General features: G+C 36.9%; 1 protein-coding gene across 5 annotated transcripts in view; it reads right to left on the bottom strand.

Annotated features, from left to right (window-relative positions):
• Positions 1–11,376: 11,376 nt before the first annotated feature.
• Positions 11,377–16,289, bottom strand: part of PPP2R5E (protein phosphatase 2 regulatory subunit B'epsilon) — a 136,803-nt gene continuing 131,890 nt past the window's right edge. For all 5 annotated transcript variants that reach the window (XM_082734169.1, XM_082734167.1, XM_082734168.1 and 2 more), the window contains one exon: positions 11,377–12,754. In XM_082734169.1, coding sequence (XP_082590295.1) covers positions 12,655–12,754 — 100 coding nt within the window. In that variant the 3' untranslated portion in view covers positions 11,377–12,654. The remainder of the gene's footprint in view (positions 12,755–16,289) is intronic.

Here is a 16,289-nt window from a genome sequence, read left to right as displayed (position 1 = left end):
GTTGCTTCTCTCTTACTGCTTTCAATATTCCCTCTTTCAAGATCCTTGGACTTTTTGTGGTTTGATTATAATATGTCTCTGTGTAGTCCCTTTAAAGTCCTCTTACTTGGAGTTCATGAACTACTTGGATATTGAAATTCATACCTTACATTAAATTTGAGAAGTTTTCAGCTATTATTTCCTGTAATATTCTCTGCCCTTTTCTTTCTCTTCTGAGATTCCATGATGAATATGTCTACTAGTGGTGTCCCACTGTTCCCTTAGATTCTGTTCACTTTTCTTTAATCTTTTCTCTGTTCTCCGCCTCAATAATTTCTACTGTCCTATCCTTGAGGATTCTTCTGCCTCCTCAAATCTCCATTTGAATCTCTACAGTGAATTTTTCATTTCATTATTGTAATTTTCATCTCCACAATTTCTTTTTGGTTGTTTTAGTTTTCTATCTCTTTACTGATATTTCTATTTTGCTCACATTTGATTCTCTTGAATTTCTCTACATCTTCCTCTTTATTTGAGCAACTTCGAGGCAGTTGTTTTAAAGTCTTTATCTTGTATACTTACCAATTGGTCTTTTTCAGGGAGTTTTTGTTGATTTTTTTTTCCCCTTTGAATGGGCTATATCTTTCTTATATGCCTTGTAATTTTTTTGTTGAACCCAGCTCTTTGTATCTAATGATGTGGTAACATGGAAAATCAGATTCTCCTCCTTCTTCAGGGTTTATTGTATTTTGTTAGTTTTCATTTGTTGTTGCCATTTTAACTGTTGTAGGGTGTTTCTATGTTGAGGACCAGCCTGGCTTGTAAACTGAATGTCTTCTCAGATTTTTTATGAGACTTTCCTTGGGCATTTTTTTTTTTTTTGGTCACTTTTCAATTTTCCCTGCATATGCAGTTGTTTTTTTAAATGTCTTAGCCTTTAATGGCTGGATCCTGAAAGGGGGAAAATTGAAGCACAAAGGGGAGATAAAAAGGCTCTTTAAATCCTCTGGAAGTCACTTCGGCTAGAAGAGGAGGGACCTGCAACACTGAGGGAAGGTACAAGAACTTTGGATGCCTGCCTCTGCATCGTGGTGATCAGAAGAAGCAATCAGCAATCCAAATACAGATCTCCAACATTTGGAGGAGAGGTCCCCCTTTTCCCACCCTAGTGCCCACATATTGTAGGCAACCTGCTCCAGGAATGTGTACAGATGTCTGCCATGGGGCTGGGGGTAGGGGATGGGTAACTACTACTGTACTAAAAGCTGAAACATTATAGAATTAACTATAATTTACCCTCTACAACTTCCTCTGGAATTTGCAAGCCTTCAGTAGACTCCAGAGTTCCAAAATAGTTACAGCAGACAGATTCTGCTGATGCAATTGTTGTCTAGGTGGGGAGACAGATTCCTGGTGCTGCCTAGTCTGCCATCCTTTCAGAGCCCAGTATCTTATAAAACAAATGTACACTGCCATCTGACCCCAAAATACCACCTCAGATATATCGGTAAGAAAATTAGAACCACATCTACAAAAATACTGTAAGAATATTCACAGCACTGTCACTGACAGAAGCCAAAAATTATAAACAGTCATTGATAAACAAACTGTGATATATTCATATAATGGGATGGCTACTCAACAATATAAAGGAATAAACAGCTGACACATGCATCAACAAAGATTAATCTCAAAAATATGTGTAAAAGAAGCCTTACACAAAAGAATGTATGTGGCATGATTCCACTTTCATGACATTCTGAACAGGCAAAACTAATCTGCTGTGAGAAAAAAATCATAATGGTTCTCTCATGTCAGAGAGTATTAGGAATTAACTGGGGAGGTATAGAAGGAACTTTCTGGGATGATGGTAATGTACTATATCTTTTTTTTTTAATTAAATTGATTTATTTATTTTCAGAAAAACAGTATTCATTATTTTTTCACCACACCCAGTGCTCCATGCAATCCGTGCCCTCTCTAATACCCACCACCTGGCACCCCAACCTCCCACCCCCCCGCCACTTCAAACCCCTCAGATTGTTTTTCAGAGTCCATAGTCTCTCATGATTCACCTCCCCTTCCAATTTACCCCAACTCCCTTCTCCTCTCTAACACCGCTTATCCTCCATGTTATTTGTTATGCTCCACCAATAAGTAAAACCATATGATAATTGAGTCTCTCTGCTTGACTTATTTCACTCAGCATAATCTCTTCCAGTCCCGTCCATGTTGCTACAAAAGCTGGGTATTCATCCTTTCTGATGGAGGCATAATACTCCATAGTGTATATGGACCACATCTTCCTTATCCATTCGTCCATTGAAGGGCATCTCGGTTCTTTCCACAGTTTGGTGACTGTGGCCATTGCTGCTATAAACATTGGGGTACAGATGGCCCTTCTTTTCACGACATCTGTATCTTTGGGGCAAATACCCAGGAGTGCAATTGCAGGGAATTGCACTAGAACTTCATAGGGAAGTTCTATTTTTAATTTCTTGAGGAATCTCCACACTGTTCTCCAAAGAGGCTGCACCAACTTGCATTCCCACCAACAGTGTAAAAGGGTTCCCCTTTCACCACATCCTCTCCAACACATGTTGTTTCCTGTTTTGATCATTTTGGCCATTCTAACTGGTGTAAGGTGATATCTCAATGTGGTTTTAATTTGAATCTGCCTGAGGGCTAGTGATGATGAACATTTTTTCATGTGTCTGATAGCCATTTGTATGTCTTCATTGGAGAAGTGTCTGTTCATATCTTCTGCCCATTTTTTGGTATGTTTGCCTGTTTCATGTGTGTTAAGTTTGAGGAGTTCATTATAGATCCTGGATATCGATCTTTTGTCTGTACTGTCATTTGCAAATATCTTCTCCCATTCCGTGGGTTGCCTCTTTGTTTTTTTGACTGTTTCCTTTGCTGTGCAGAAGCTTTTGATTTTGATGAAGTCCCAGAAGTTTATTTTGGCTTTTGTTTCCTTTGCCTTTGGAGACATATTTTGAAAGAAGTTGCTGTGGCTGATATCGAAGAGATTACTGCCTATATTCTCCTCTAGGATTCTGATGGATTCCTGTCTCACGTTGAGGTCTTTTATCCATTTTGAGTTTATCTTTGTGTACAGTGTAAGAGAATGGTCGAGTTTCCATCTTCTACATACAGCTGTCCAGTTTTCCCAGCACCATTTATTGAAGAGACTGTCTTTTTTCCACTGTATTTTTTTCCTGTTTTGTCGAAGATTAATTGACCATAGAGTTGAGGGTCCATATCTGGGCTCTCTACTCTGTTCCACTGGTTTATGTGTCTGTTTTTATGCCAGTACCATGCTGTCTTGGCGATCACAGCTTTGTAATAAAGCTTGAAATCAGGTAATGTGATGCCCCCAGCTTTATTTTTGTTTTTCAACATTTCCTTAGAGATTCGGGGTCCCTTCTGATTCCATACAAATTTTAGGATTATTTGCTCCAGCTCTTTGAAGAATACAGGTGGAATTTTGATCGGAATGGCATTAAAAGTATAGATTGCTCTAGGCAATATAGACATTTTAATAATGTTTATTCTTCCAATCCAAGAGCATGGAATGGTCTTCCATCTTTTTGTGTCTTCTTCAATTTCTTTCATGAGTGTTCTGTAGTTCCTCGAGTACAGATCCTTTACCTCTTTGGTTAGGTTTATTCTCAGATATCTTATGGTTCTTGGTGCTATAGTAAATGGAATCGATTCTCTAATTTCCCTTTCTGTATTTTCATTGTTAGTGTATAAGAAAGCCACTGATTTCTGCACATTGACTTTGTACCCTGCCACGTTGCTGAATTGCTGTATGAGTTCTAGTAGTTTGGGGGGTGGAGTCTTTCGGGTTTTCCATATAAAGAATCATGTCTTCTGCAAATAAAGAGAGTTTGACTTCTTCCTTGCCAATTTGGATACCTTTTATTTCTCTTTGTTGTCTGATTGCTGTTGCTAGGACTTCTAATACTATGTTGAACAGGAGTGTTCTATATCTTAATAAGAATGTAGATTATAGGGGCACCTGGGTGGTTCAGTGGGTTAAGCCACTGCCTTCGGCTCAGGTCATGATCTCAGGGTCCTGGGATCGAGTCCCACATCGGGATCTCTGCTCAGCGGGGAGCCTGCTTCCACCTCTCTCACTCTCTGCCTGCCTCTCTGTCTACTTGTGATCTCTCTCTGTCAAATAAATAAATAAAATATTAAAAAAAAAGAATGTAGATTATACAGGTATATGGATTTTTAAAAACTCACTTCACTGTATGTAAATTATACCCCAAAACAATACAACTGTGAACAAATATTAAAATCTGGTTAATGTACATGCTAAAGTATTTAGGAGGAAAGTTTACTTAGGTCTATCATTTACATTGAAATGCATTTTTTAAAAAAAGATTTTTATTTATTTGGGGTGCCCAGGTGGCTCAGTTGGCTAAGCAACTGCCTTCAACTCAGGTCATAATCCTGGGGTGTTGGGATCGAGTCCTGCATCAGGCTCCATGCTCAGAAGATTATTTATTTATTTGACAGAGAGGAAAGAGGGAAAGACTGAGCACATGAGCAGGGGGAGAGGCAGAGGGTGAGGCAGAAGCAGTCTCCTCGTCATGTAGGGAGCCTCATGTGGGACTCGATCCCAGGACTCTGAGATCATGACCTGAGCTGAGGGCAGATGCTTAGCTGACTGAACCAACCACGGACCCTTGAAATGCATTTTTAAAATAAAATGGATTAATGGGTAGATAAAAGATAAACCGGCACAAAGGTGATAAATGCAAACATGGTAAAATGCTAATGGTGAATATATGGCGTCCACTCAGATTCTCTCACTATGGCTGCATGGTCCAAGTGTTTCTTAATAAAATCTGAGCAGAAGGGGGAACAAAGGCAGAACAATGTGTGTGATCCTACCAGAATAAAATGTTAAGATTTTAAGAGCATAATTATGCTGAGACGCACATTAAAAGTTTTCTTGAAGACTACAAAAAAACCTTTAACATGACATATGGTAAATCCACAAAACAGAATATGACTTCATAATAAAAAGAAATGGAAAAAAAAAAAGAAAAAAGAAATGAAGCATTGGATACACACTACATGAATGAACCTTGTGAACATGTAGAGTTAAGCCAGTCACAAAAGACCACATATTGAAGGATCCCATCTATATGAAAAATACAGTATAGGCAAATCTATAGAGAAAATAGCTGGTGGTTGCTTGGGGCTGTGGGGCAGGGACAACATCGGAATGGAGAGTGACTGCTAATGAGTTTGAGAAGTTTTAGTCTTCAGGTAATGAGAAGATTCTAAAGTGAGTAGTAGTGGCTGCATAACTAAATACACTAAAAACACTGACTCACTTACTCTAAGTGGGTGAATTTTATAGTATGTGAACTACATCTCATTAAAGTTGGGTTTTCCAAAAATGAGAAAAGAAAAAAAAAAGAATTTGAGTAGTAATTACCTTAGGGAAGAGGCTGAGGACTTAGGGCTAGACTTTTATCTTATGCCTTTAGAGAATGTCTGAATTAGTTTCCTTGAGAATACAATATTGCTTTTCGAACAACAATTTTAAGAGAAAACAATTGACAGTGCAAAAGAAGATAAGGAGTAGAATGCAGGGCCTTGTGAAGAGGTAGTTAGCCAAGATTAGACTAGCGTGCTGGGGAGAAGCCCGCGGAGACAGGTGCTAGAAGATCTAAGTGCATGAGTTGGGAGTAAAAAACTGAAGAAGCTGGTAGCTGATAATCTCGTTTTCTACTCAAGTTCAAGTGGATGGGTTGCGATTAAGAACTTGAAGAACTTGTGATACAGAAGTCTGCGGTAGCTCTTGGAACAGAAAGGGTGGTGACTGGAAATTCAAGAATGAATAAAATACAGTTCTTTCTTGAAAGAGAGTAAATTTCAGTCTTTTACGTTATGGGGCATAAAACCTGATGTGTGTCCTCAGAAGAAGGCATCCTACTGTACAGAGATCACTGTTCAGATCAATTTGATCTGAACAATTTGGAGATCAATTTTCAGATCAATTTGGAGTCAGAATCTTCCTTTAAGCCCCGGTAGCTGTGTGAGCTCAGAAAGATTACTTAACATATCTAAACCTCAGCTGTTTTATCCTTATCCATAAAATGGGCATAACATCTACCCCAGGATTGTTGTAAAAATCTAATGATGAATATAAAATCCTTGCCACAATATAAGGCATACAGATTTGATCAATGACAGCTATAGTGATTACTCATCCATATTTAAGTTACTACCATAAATAATAACTTCTATTGCAGGTAATAATTCCATTTACCATGTACTAGGCTTTGCATTAATTGCTTTATACATATTATCTAATATAATAAGCACCATTTTGCCTGCATTTTACAAATGGAACTGAGGCTTAGTTAGATCAAGAAACTTTCCAAAGTCACACAGTTGAAAGGTAGCAGAACCCAAATGATTCCCAAAGGGCTCTGATTTCCAAGTCCACAGCCTTCCTTTTGGGTGTTCCAGCCAGAGACATCTTGCCTGTGAGTTTGGTGAGGAGGCAGGGGGCTGGGCCTGACATTCATCCTGGTTCCAAGGTCTCATATCACCTAGTAGCAGCGAAGTTTGGCTCGAATAATTCCGAGTATGATCTCAGAACAGGTGAACTAGAGAATAAAGAAACAGAAAATCTGAACATCAGAGTATGGGCAAGACTATAATCAGAGCCAATCAATAAATACTGACCAATCCACCAATAAATGCACGTATCTTATTGCAGACTTCAGGGCTTGGGGAGGAGCACGGAGCTATGCAAGTTATATTGTTTTTAATCTGCCTTTTTAAAGAATAATATAATGAACACGTATCATAAAAAAATTAAATTTTAATTTCCCCAAGCTATCCCATAGTTTAGTCTCAATTAAAAAAAAACACCCAATGTGACTTGATCTAATAGAAACCTACAGGATACGCTACTATATGAAAAATCTGGGAGACAGGAATTGGGATTATACATTTACTTTGCCTCCATTATTATAAATATTTGTTTACAGGCAGGAGGCAGTATTAGACAGATATTCCACTGAAATGAACTTAGATTTCTTTGAACTCTAAAAATTTTTTTGTTACCAGTTTCTTCTTATAACTTGCCAACAGGGTGATCTTCAGACATTATATATGGTTACGTTTTGAAATACAAACTTGCTGAATTTACAAGGATTTTTCTCTCCCCAACTCTGGAGTTTAAGCATGCAACACTAACTCTACATAGTTCCAAATCTGATGTGATTTAATTAGCCAAGAGAGATCACACCTAAACAAATGCTTTAAAGCATTGATTAAAGACGACACTCCTCTTGTCACAATCACAGTGAGGTCTATGTCCCCTCCACTTGAATCTAAGCAGACCCTGTGACTGCTTGCTTGACCAGTAAATTATGACAAGTGATGCCATGAAAGTCTCTGGGCCCAGGCCTCAAAGAATTGGCAATTTCCCCTTCCAGTCTTTATTAGAGCAATCATTCTTAGAACCCAGTTGCCACCCTATGAGGACGCCCAAAGAAGAGCCACAGGGAGACCCAGGTCTTAAGAACTGAGGCCTCTGGCTGAACCCCAAGGCAACAACCAGCACCAACTTGCCAGCCCTGTGAGGGAGCCACGTTGGAAGTGAATTCTCCTGCTTCGCTTGATAAACCCAAGCTGACACCTGAGGAACAGAGACAAGATGTTCTTGCCAAGCCCGCCCAACTGTGTATCTGTGAACAAAACAATTAACGGCTGGGTCATGCCACTAAGTTTTGGAGTAGTTTGTCACACAGCAAAAGACCCTGGACCACTCCCCAACATTACATCCCCCAATCATAAACCGGTTTTCTCACAAGCCTTGAACTCACAGCTAAATTGATCGAATCTCTGAGTCATATGGTTCAAAAGGCGACGGGGGTCAGAGACAACACAAACAAACACGCACAGCCAGGCGCCTGAAAACTCTTCACTGCTTCTTTATTAGGATGTACCCGCAGTACAGAACCTCTCACATGTCTGTGAAAGGGGACGGTTACATTTCTCTTCAGGAGCACCTTCGTTTTTGTTTCTGTTACCACTCAGACGAAAGTAAATCATTTTCAAAAAAAGACATTTTCAATTCCAAGTGTTTAAGACCCAGCTTGCATTTTGTTGTGTTTGAAAAGGAAGTAGCATATTTTAGCCAGAGCTGTAAGATTGTTTTGTGGCATTTTAACTTTGATGTGGATCAGAACTCTTCACTGTCTGGATGAACCAGTCTATAATTTTCATATGCAATTTTTCATATCAAAAATGTTTCATTTTTAATCTCTACCCACAAACAGATGCTCTTTGAAACACACACACACACGCGCGCGCACACGCACACATACACACAAACAATTAAATTTAAAACCAGTATGAACCACAGCATTTCTAACAGGGAAAATAAACTTTTGCTGCCCTCTCCTGCTAAAACAATGAAATACTAAAATACCAATAGATTTATAAAGCTAAAGCGACATTCTCAAACCAAAAGCAATGGATATGTCATTCTCATTATACCTTGATCAAAAATCAGACAACAACCAGAAAATGTATTGATAATATTTATATTTGAAAGTTCCCCATTGATACATGAGGTCTGGATTACAACTTATTTACAATAAGTGATTTAAAAAAAAAAAAAAAAAAAGCCAAGGGAAGGCAAGGAAGAAGGAAAGGGTTTGGGGAGAGGGCGGGGAAGGAGGAGGGAGGGGGAAAAAGAGGGAGAGGGAGGGAGGGAAGAAAAGGAAACCTATATTCATAGACATCATCAAATGGGATGTTTATTTCCAAGAGATACTACTGCCGCTATCGTGCACAAGAAGCAGCACAAATTAACATTCCACTAGATCAAAATTTCCTCAACTTTCTCTCAAGACGCACAATCCTTTTAGGTTTTCAAAATTAAATACCGAGAAATATAAAACGCATTGCCAATATGCCTACTACAGATATCCTTCGCGGGTCATTCCTTAACTTCACTCAGAGAAGCAGCTGAGCCAGAATATAAAAATAAAAATATCGATGTGCAAATAAAACACCACTGATCGTGTCTGGTGCCACCTTTTGCTACGGGTGACGTAACTTTGTGATCACATTGGTTATAGCATCAAAAGAGAGAAATCTCTTCCTTTCCTGGGCCAGCTCAGTGCACCTAATTAAAGGGAAAGAACAAAACGAGAGGGAAAACAAAAACAAAACAAAACCAAAAAAAAAAAAAAAAAAACAAAAAAAACTCTGAACACTTAAAAATGCCAATAACATCCATACATCTTCCCTTTTCCCACCCCACCCCAATCCCCACAAAAAAATAAAAAAGCTTTTAAAGCTCTAAATATACTTTTTTTTTTTCTTTCCATAGTGTGTTTGAGCCTAGGGCTATACATGTAAGTATAGCAGGTGCAATTACAAGCAGTTCCTGGCTCTGCACCCTGGACTGTCCCACGCATAGGAGGTACAAAATAAATTAAACCCTTCCATTTAGGCAAGCAAGCCCAAGATGAAGGAGCATAACCCTGCTTGTGAGTATCCAGCGGCATCGAGGGTATTATTTATTTCTTACTTTTTTTATTTTTTATTTTATTTTATAAAAAACAGATGTCAGGGAGAGCAAAATATAATAAGATTTAAAAGAACGAAAACTCAACACTGAAGGGAAACAACTGGGGACACTTGCACAATGAGAAAAGGAATGCATGCTTGATTCGAAGGAAGAGATGGGTCAGTTCACTCACATGGTTGTTCGGGGGCCCCCAACCCAGGCCCCAGCATCACTCTAAACCACAGGATTTTTTTTGTTTTGTTTTGTTTTGTTTTGTTCTTCCAAAGACACTCTTTATCCTACCCCTGAAACCAATATGGCAGGGATGAGGTTGGAGTGACCATCACTCACTAACTACAGTATTTGCTATTTAAAAAATATATTTATATATAGTTCTGGAAATGATGAAGCGAACAAAATATAACACAAAGATACATTTGTCACAACGAACTCAAGTTGCAGCAACAGCAGAAATGTGGAAAAGGACAGAGGGAGAGAGGGCTGCTGTAAATGCAGCAAGTACAGCCTGAACTATGTCACATAGTGCAACGGTCAGATCACCTCAGTTATTCTGCGTCACCGGACACAACATGACGAACGTCACATTGTCACTTTCGGTTAAAAAAGCAAAGACAGTGTTTCTTCTCAGAAGTTGCCCTATACATTTTAGACATATATTTATAATTGCGTCTGTAAATATGTCTAAAATTTGGCTTTGTTCTTCTCAGTTTGGAATGATCAAAATACAGAATTAACATCAAGGGTATCTGTGCAGTCCTCACCGTAACGTGGAGGTCAGGGAAAGGTGCAAAACGGGATCCTCGTCTTTCTCATTTCAAATGACTGCATTTCACGGTAATGGGCAGAGATATTTCATAAACCTGTGACTTTAATGTATTTTGTCTAAAAAGATGAATTGATGGCAAACAAAAGTTTATACTGTCAAAAACGTAATGCAGACTCAAAGCTAACGGGCTCAAATCAAAAGGGCTAAAGGAGATGATTTGTTACAAATTTATTTTTTATCTTTAGTGTTTGAACTTGCACCTTTGCTCCGGCACTTTTAAAGTAAGTTGTTTCATTTTGGCAGCCCCTGCCAGCTTCACACTGAATCCCCATTAATGCTCTTTAAAAAAAAAATCTCTTCATTCCATTAAACCATGTTGTGTTGGGTGTTACATATGACTCTTTTACTGCTGTTTCTTTTTCAGAATTCACATAGCCAAGTTTTTTTTTTTTTTTGTCTTACAAAGTTACTGAGATGACAATATCCATCCTTAGTGGACTTTTATGCACAAACTGTGACCTGATAATCCTGAAACACTTAATAGGGGAGAAAGGTCAGCGGCTCCCCCCCCCACCTTTTCCTTGGAAACAATAAAAACTGCATATTCTACTTTATATTTAAGTGGAAGGAAGAGAATATACAAGTCCATGTTGATATTATATTTCTATTAAGAGCAACAACAGTTCGTATGTTCATGTTTGCTACTATCACAATTCAGTACATGAACACAGAATCAGCTCTATGCCACGAATACTGCTGGAGGTGACGGTTTAGGATTATCAACTCACTGCTGCCACGTCCATAACAAGCTAAACCATCCTGAAAATAAATTCCAAAACATGTTATCTTTCAGTACATAATAACGCAACTGCATCAGGTACGTACATACTGGACACAAATTTCATCGGCATTTTATCTCCCCAAGATGTCAGATTCCTCTTCTAAATACAAAGCAGAGAGCCAATAAGGTATATGTATAATACAGCCCTCAATTTTGTTTTGTTTTTCATTTTTTTCTTAAACAATTTGGTCACAATGCACCTTTGATAGAAAAGCATTTTTAAACTTTATTATTAATACTCAGGACATTAGGGATTTCCAGATTTTTTTCAGTAGCATTTGTAGAACCACTTTTGGTAACAAATACAGTAGTTAGGAATATGCATCCAATTCAGAATGCATAGTAATGTTTATCCTGAATCCTTTCTGGCTAAAAACAGGGCTGGCGCTGTGATGAGATATAGAACGAGAATCTACAAAAAACACTGTAATATGTTTGTTTTTTCCCAGAGGCTACATCCTCTTTTGCTGGAATACTTTATAAATACATATTAAAAAGTAAGGCAACAACTCCAAACAGTCCAAGCTGTTTGCTCAACTCTCTTCCCAATTAGATTCGCAATCCTGGCAATCAATTTCATGGTTGTACTGTTTAGTGTTTGTCTTTCTTATTACAAAATGGTCCAAAAAGATGTTTTCTGACATTTCTCGAACATCTCTGGTGTGTGTGCTCAATGATGTATGCAACTAATACTGGTCAGGTACTGAAGCCTATGATGTCCCAGTGCCTGTTTTCAAAGGATTCAAGACATTGATTTGGATTCACCATAAATTGATGCAGGAATCCAAAATTCCCTTCCCTACTATGTTTATCACCTCTTCTCTTTTACTCCTAATTTTAAAACTAAAGGAGTACCAGGACTACCTGGTTACTGGAAAGATGTTCACTCCAGCCAACAAAACTTTTATCAGGGACCTTTACAATTCCTGGCCCCATTCCACATGGACATTCAACTCATGAAGATGTGCAAAAGGAAAAGATGTTAAGTTACAGTCAAGTTATCCAGAGGAGGATGTTATACAAACTTATAAGGAAATGACAGTCTTTTTTTTTTTCTTCCATTACTATAAATACATTTAACAGCTTAGCAGAAAGACAAGCTAAATTTAAGATTGTTCACATTTGAAAATTGTTTCATACTCTCTGCTAAGGATAAATAAGGAACTCCTGATAATAGAATTTTAACATAGCAATTTCATCAACAGATCTTTGAAGACTGCTTTTTTGTTTTTTAAAGAGGGTTAGAACAATGATCATGTTTGCAAAGTTCTGAGAAGTCCATCTACTGTCCAAACTTTGGATTGAAGTCCTTATTTTTTTTTTCCGTTACTTAGAGACAGGTATATACAGTGCTGTTGTAATAATGAAACAAATGTGAAATCTACTGCAAAGTTGCACAATACAGAAAACTGTTGCTCCATCTTCTACTACATAAATGTGTGACTCCACAGGTTAGTGATGTTGCTGTCATTGTTTCTGTTAAGTTGGAATTATGCCATCACGTCTAAGCCCTCTCTTTAATTCCAGATCCTCCAGTTTTTTCCACAGTTCTTCACGCTCTTTTTCTTTCTTTTTCTCACTGGGGAGAAAACGGAATATAAGATAAACAACTAGGAAAGTCAGAAAAGATGATCTAACAATACTGCCCCTTTGACATACTTTTCCCCCATGTACGTTTCACAAGTAGTCTTTGAAAAGTTTGGCATTAAGCTTTGGGTGTTTTCTCTTTTGGTTCTTCTCTTGCTTTTTTTCCCCCTTGATACTTACATGCACAGAAAAGAAGGATCAATGTACTAAGCAAGAGACGACAGGACTAATTTTAAGATTTCACATGAATAGCCCTTTATATATACTTAGCTTATTAATGAAAATTAACTTCAAAACAAAAATGAGGATCATTTCTACGTATCTGTAATCTTCGAGATCCAAAGACACATTAAATGATTTTTACACGGGATCTAGTTAAAATTTAATTTTCTGTCTCCAAATAGTTTCTCAAAAGGGAATGCTAGAGATTATACTAATACAAAGTCACAGGTCAAGAAAATACACTTCCCGTTTAGTATTCTATTTCCCTTACACTGTCTTAAACTTTTTAGCAGAGTCTTGTTCTTACTAGTATTAATAAACCACAAAATTCAAGTTATTAATTTATTTTATACCTATATATACGACCAAATGAAATGTTCTTTTGTGATTTCAGTTTTAATGATCTGGAAAGATTGTTTACATTATTATGAATCAAATTTTTAATGTTCCAAGCCTTCAAATTTGGTTCAATATCAAGTTGACTAGCAATTTCCAGATTTTCAGATTTCACTGTCTGGTAAATTTGACTAAAAAACTGAATGTCCAAAATATGGTCAACAAATTTTATTTGTCAAGAACATTTTAGATCAGCATAGTTTTATAAAAGAAAGGATGTTAATTTTAACATCAACCAGGTAGAAAGTATAAAATAGAGGAATATATATTGACTATACTGTAAATTAAGTCAATTCCTATTAAAAATAATTTACTGCTGTCCCTAGCTTTCTCATACTGTGACGATCCACTAAACAGACTCAGATAATATTTGTGAATCTATAAATTCATATAATTCATGCCCTCTCTGGCATGGGGGATATGGTCCTTGTGCTACTTCACCCAGCAAGGAATTAACTTCAATTATAATACAATATTTACTTAGGAAAGCCCACATAGGTTAAGTAAAACATATAAATTCGTATAGTTTATCTGATTTACATACAATACATATAATTCCAAAGCCTCATTTTTTTAATGTCATCACCAATTTATTAAAAAAAATTATCTGAAATCGATATCAACACAAATTAATTCATCCACTCTCCTGAAAAAAAAATCTCAGGAAATACCTAAATAATCTTACATTCCCATTCCATAAGTCAGAGGAAATACTTAATTATGTAAAATATAATAACTAATATTATCATTTCATAATTAATTATTTCGGCAATTCACGCCTTGTATCCTGAACTAGTTTCAGAGATCTGGAATACAATATGCATAATATGAATTTCAAAGGCCATAACAATTTTTTTTTTGAATGGCCAATCTAAAGCATTTATTTCCAATAAGGTAATATCATTTTCTTTTACTATTATCTAAAATAATCTTTGTTTTTCCCTAATGATTTCAGAACAGTACATTTAACCAACAAAAACATCACTTAGTAAACATTTGTTTAGTATTTTTATGTAGTGTAATAACAGTTCCTCGTTTTAAGAATGTTCTTCTTGTTTGCTGTTTGCCTTTTAATTTTACATTTGATTTTTTCTCAACTAAGTTGTATAATTTGTATTTGCAAAATCTCCTTTATTATACTTAAAAGGTCTTTCGCATCCCAAGATTAAATAATCATCTTCTCTATTATATTTTATGCTTTCCTTTTTTACATTTCTCTTTAAATTATCTTTATCTTTTAATTTATGTAGGTATAAAATGTGATTTATGGGTCTAGTATAATTTTGTCCCATACGGTTAATCTTCCCAGAGCCATTCATTGGTTAATTAATTCCCATCCCATTAGTTTGGGCTCTTTATTTTTATTATGCACATACCTACACATATCTGCTTTGTTCAATTAACTTGCCATTCTTCTATCAAAATAACACTTTGAATTGCCAGCCACTTGGTTATGCATTTTAGTAAGTGAACAAGTTGTCTTTGCTATTCCTTTTTGGGGGCAAATTCTTGATGAAGTTTAGACTTTATTCTTCATATTCCCCCAAAATTCAAATGATGTTTAGGATTACATCATGCTTATAACTTGGTAAGAATTAACATTTTGAAAATCAGTCCTCCTAGCCCATTTATGCAAATCTTCATTTACAACATCTCTTAGTAAAGTTCTTTTCTAAGACTTTTCTCTATGGAATTGAAAGCTGAGTCTCATCTGGTCTCATTATACTGCTCTAAAGATGTCACCCCAGTCACTGCTGGAGACCACTGGGGTCTCCACTGGGGAGATCCACTTTGTTACAAAAGAAACCAACCTACAGAGACGAGGAAGATTGTTGCCCCAGTAGCATTTGTTTCCCTAAAATCAGCTCTTCTCTGCCCCTAACAATTTTTGAAATAATTATCTATTGGGTAATTTTGACCCTGAAACATGATATTTTAAAGAGCAACAGGGACAAAATTAGATGATCCTCCCATCATTATGAATTCCAGATTCTTGACTGTAAGCTGTTTGGTTAAATTAATCATTTTTGGTTTCTTGGTAAAGGAAAAATACTAAGTCTAAATAAACATTATCATGGAACACTGACAACCTTTTCATTTGGATGGAAAAGAAGGTGGTAAGCAAGGGCCTAAGAACTTTCTTCAACTAAAACACAGGTTAAACATATATTAGGTTCATACTGCCCTAATCTGAAGTTTAAATTAAGTGCTAACATCATGAAAACACTCCTCATCTTGCTACTGAAACATTTCAGTCGCATCTTTGATCAAAAGTTTTATGGCATTCAATAAAATTTATCCTGTGGGGCTTTTCTTCCAGATGAACTTTATGCTGAGTCATTAAATATCTTTTATACTGACAACTTCATCTTCAAAAATTCTAAATATTTCTGAAATAGTTACTTGTCATCCCATTCTTTCCTACTTTTCTCTCTCCCTGTAGGTGGGAATTTTAAAGCTTAACCACACTGTCCTGCTAGGGATAGGGATACTGTCAATTCTCTTCCAATTTCAATTTCACATAGCACAAATGTTGGCATAGGTATCTTAACAGCACTAGTTATTCCACTCACTATTTTCAGATTTGTATAACAATTTGATCTACTGCAGAGAAAGGGGAACCCTCCTACACTGTTGGTGGGAATGCAAGCTGGTGCAGCCACTCTGGAAAATAGCATGGAGATTCCTGAAAAAGTTGAAAAGACCCAGCAATCGCACTAGTGATCCAAAGGGGCACGTGCACCCGAATGTTTATAGCAGCAATGTCCACAAGAGCCAAACTATGGGAAGAACCCAGATGTCCATCAACAAATGAATGGATAAAGAAGATGTGGTGTATATAGATATATATACACACATACACACCCAAAACGTATATATATACAATGGAATACTGTGCAGCCATCAAA

This window comes from Mustela nivalis (assembly GCF_964662115.1).
Source record: "Mustela nivalis genome assembly, chromosome: 6".
In the NCBI taxonomy this organism is placed as follows: Eukaryota; Metazoa; Chordata; class Mammalia; order Carnivora; family Mustelidae; genus Mustela; species Mustela nivalis.
Note: the sequence above shows the minus strand (reverse complement) of the source record. Positions and strands in the feature narration are given on the sequence as shown.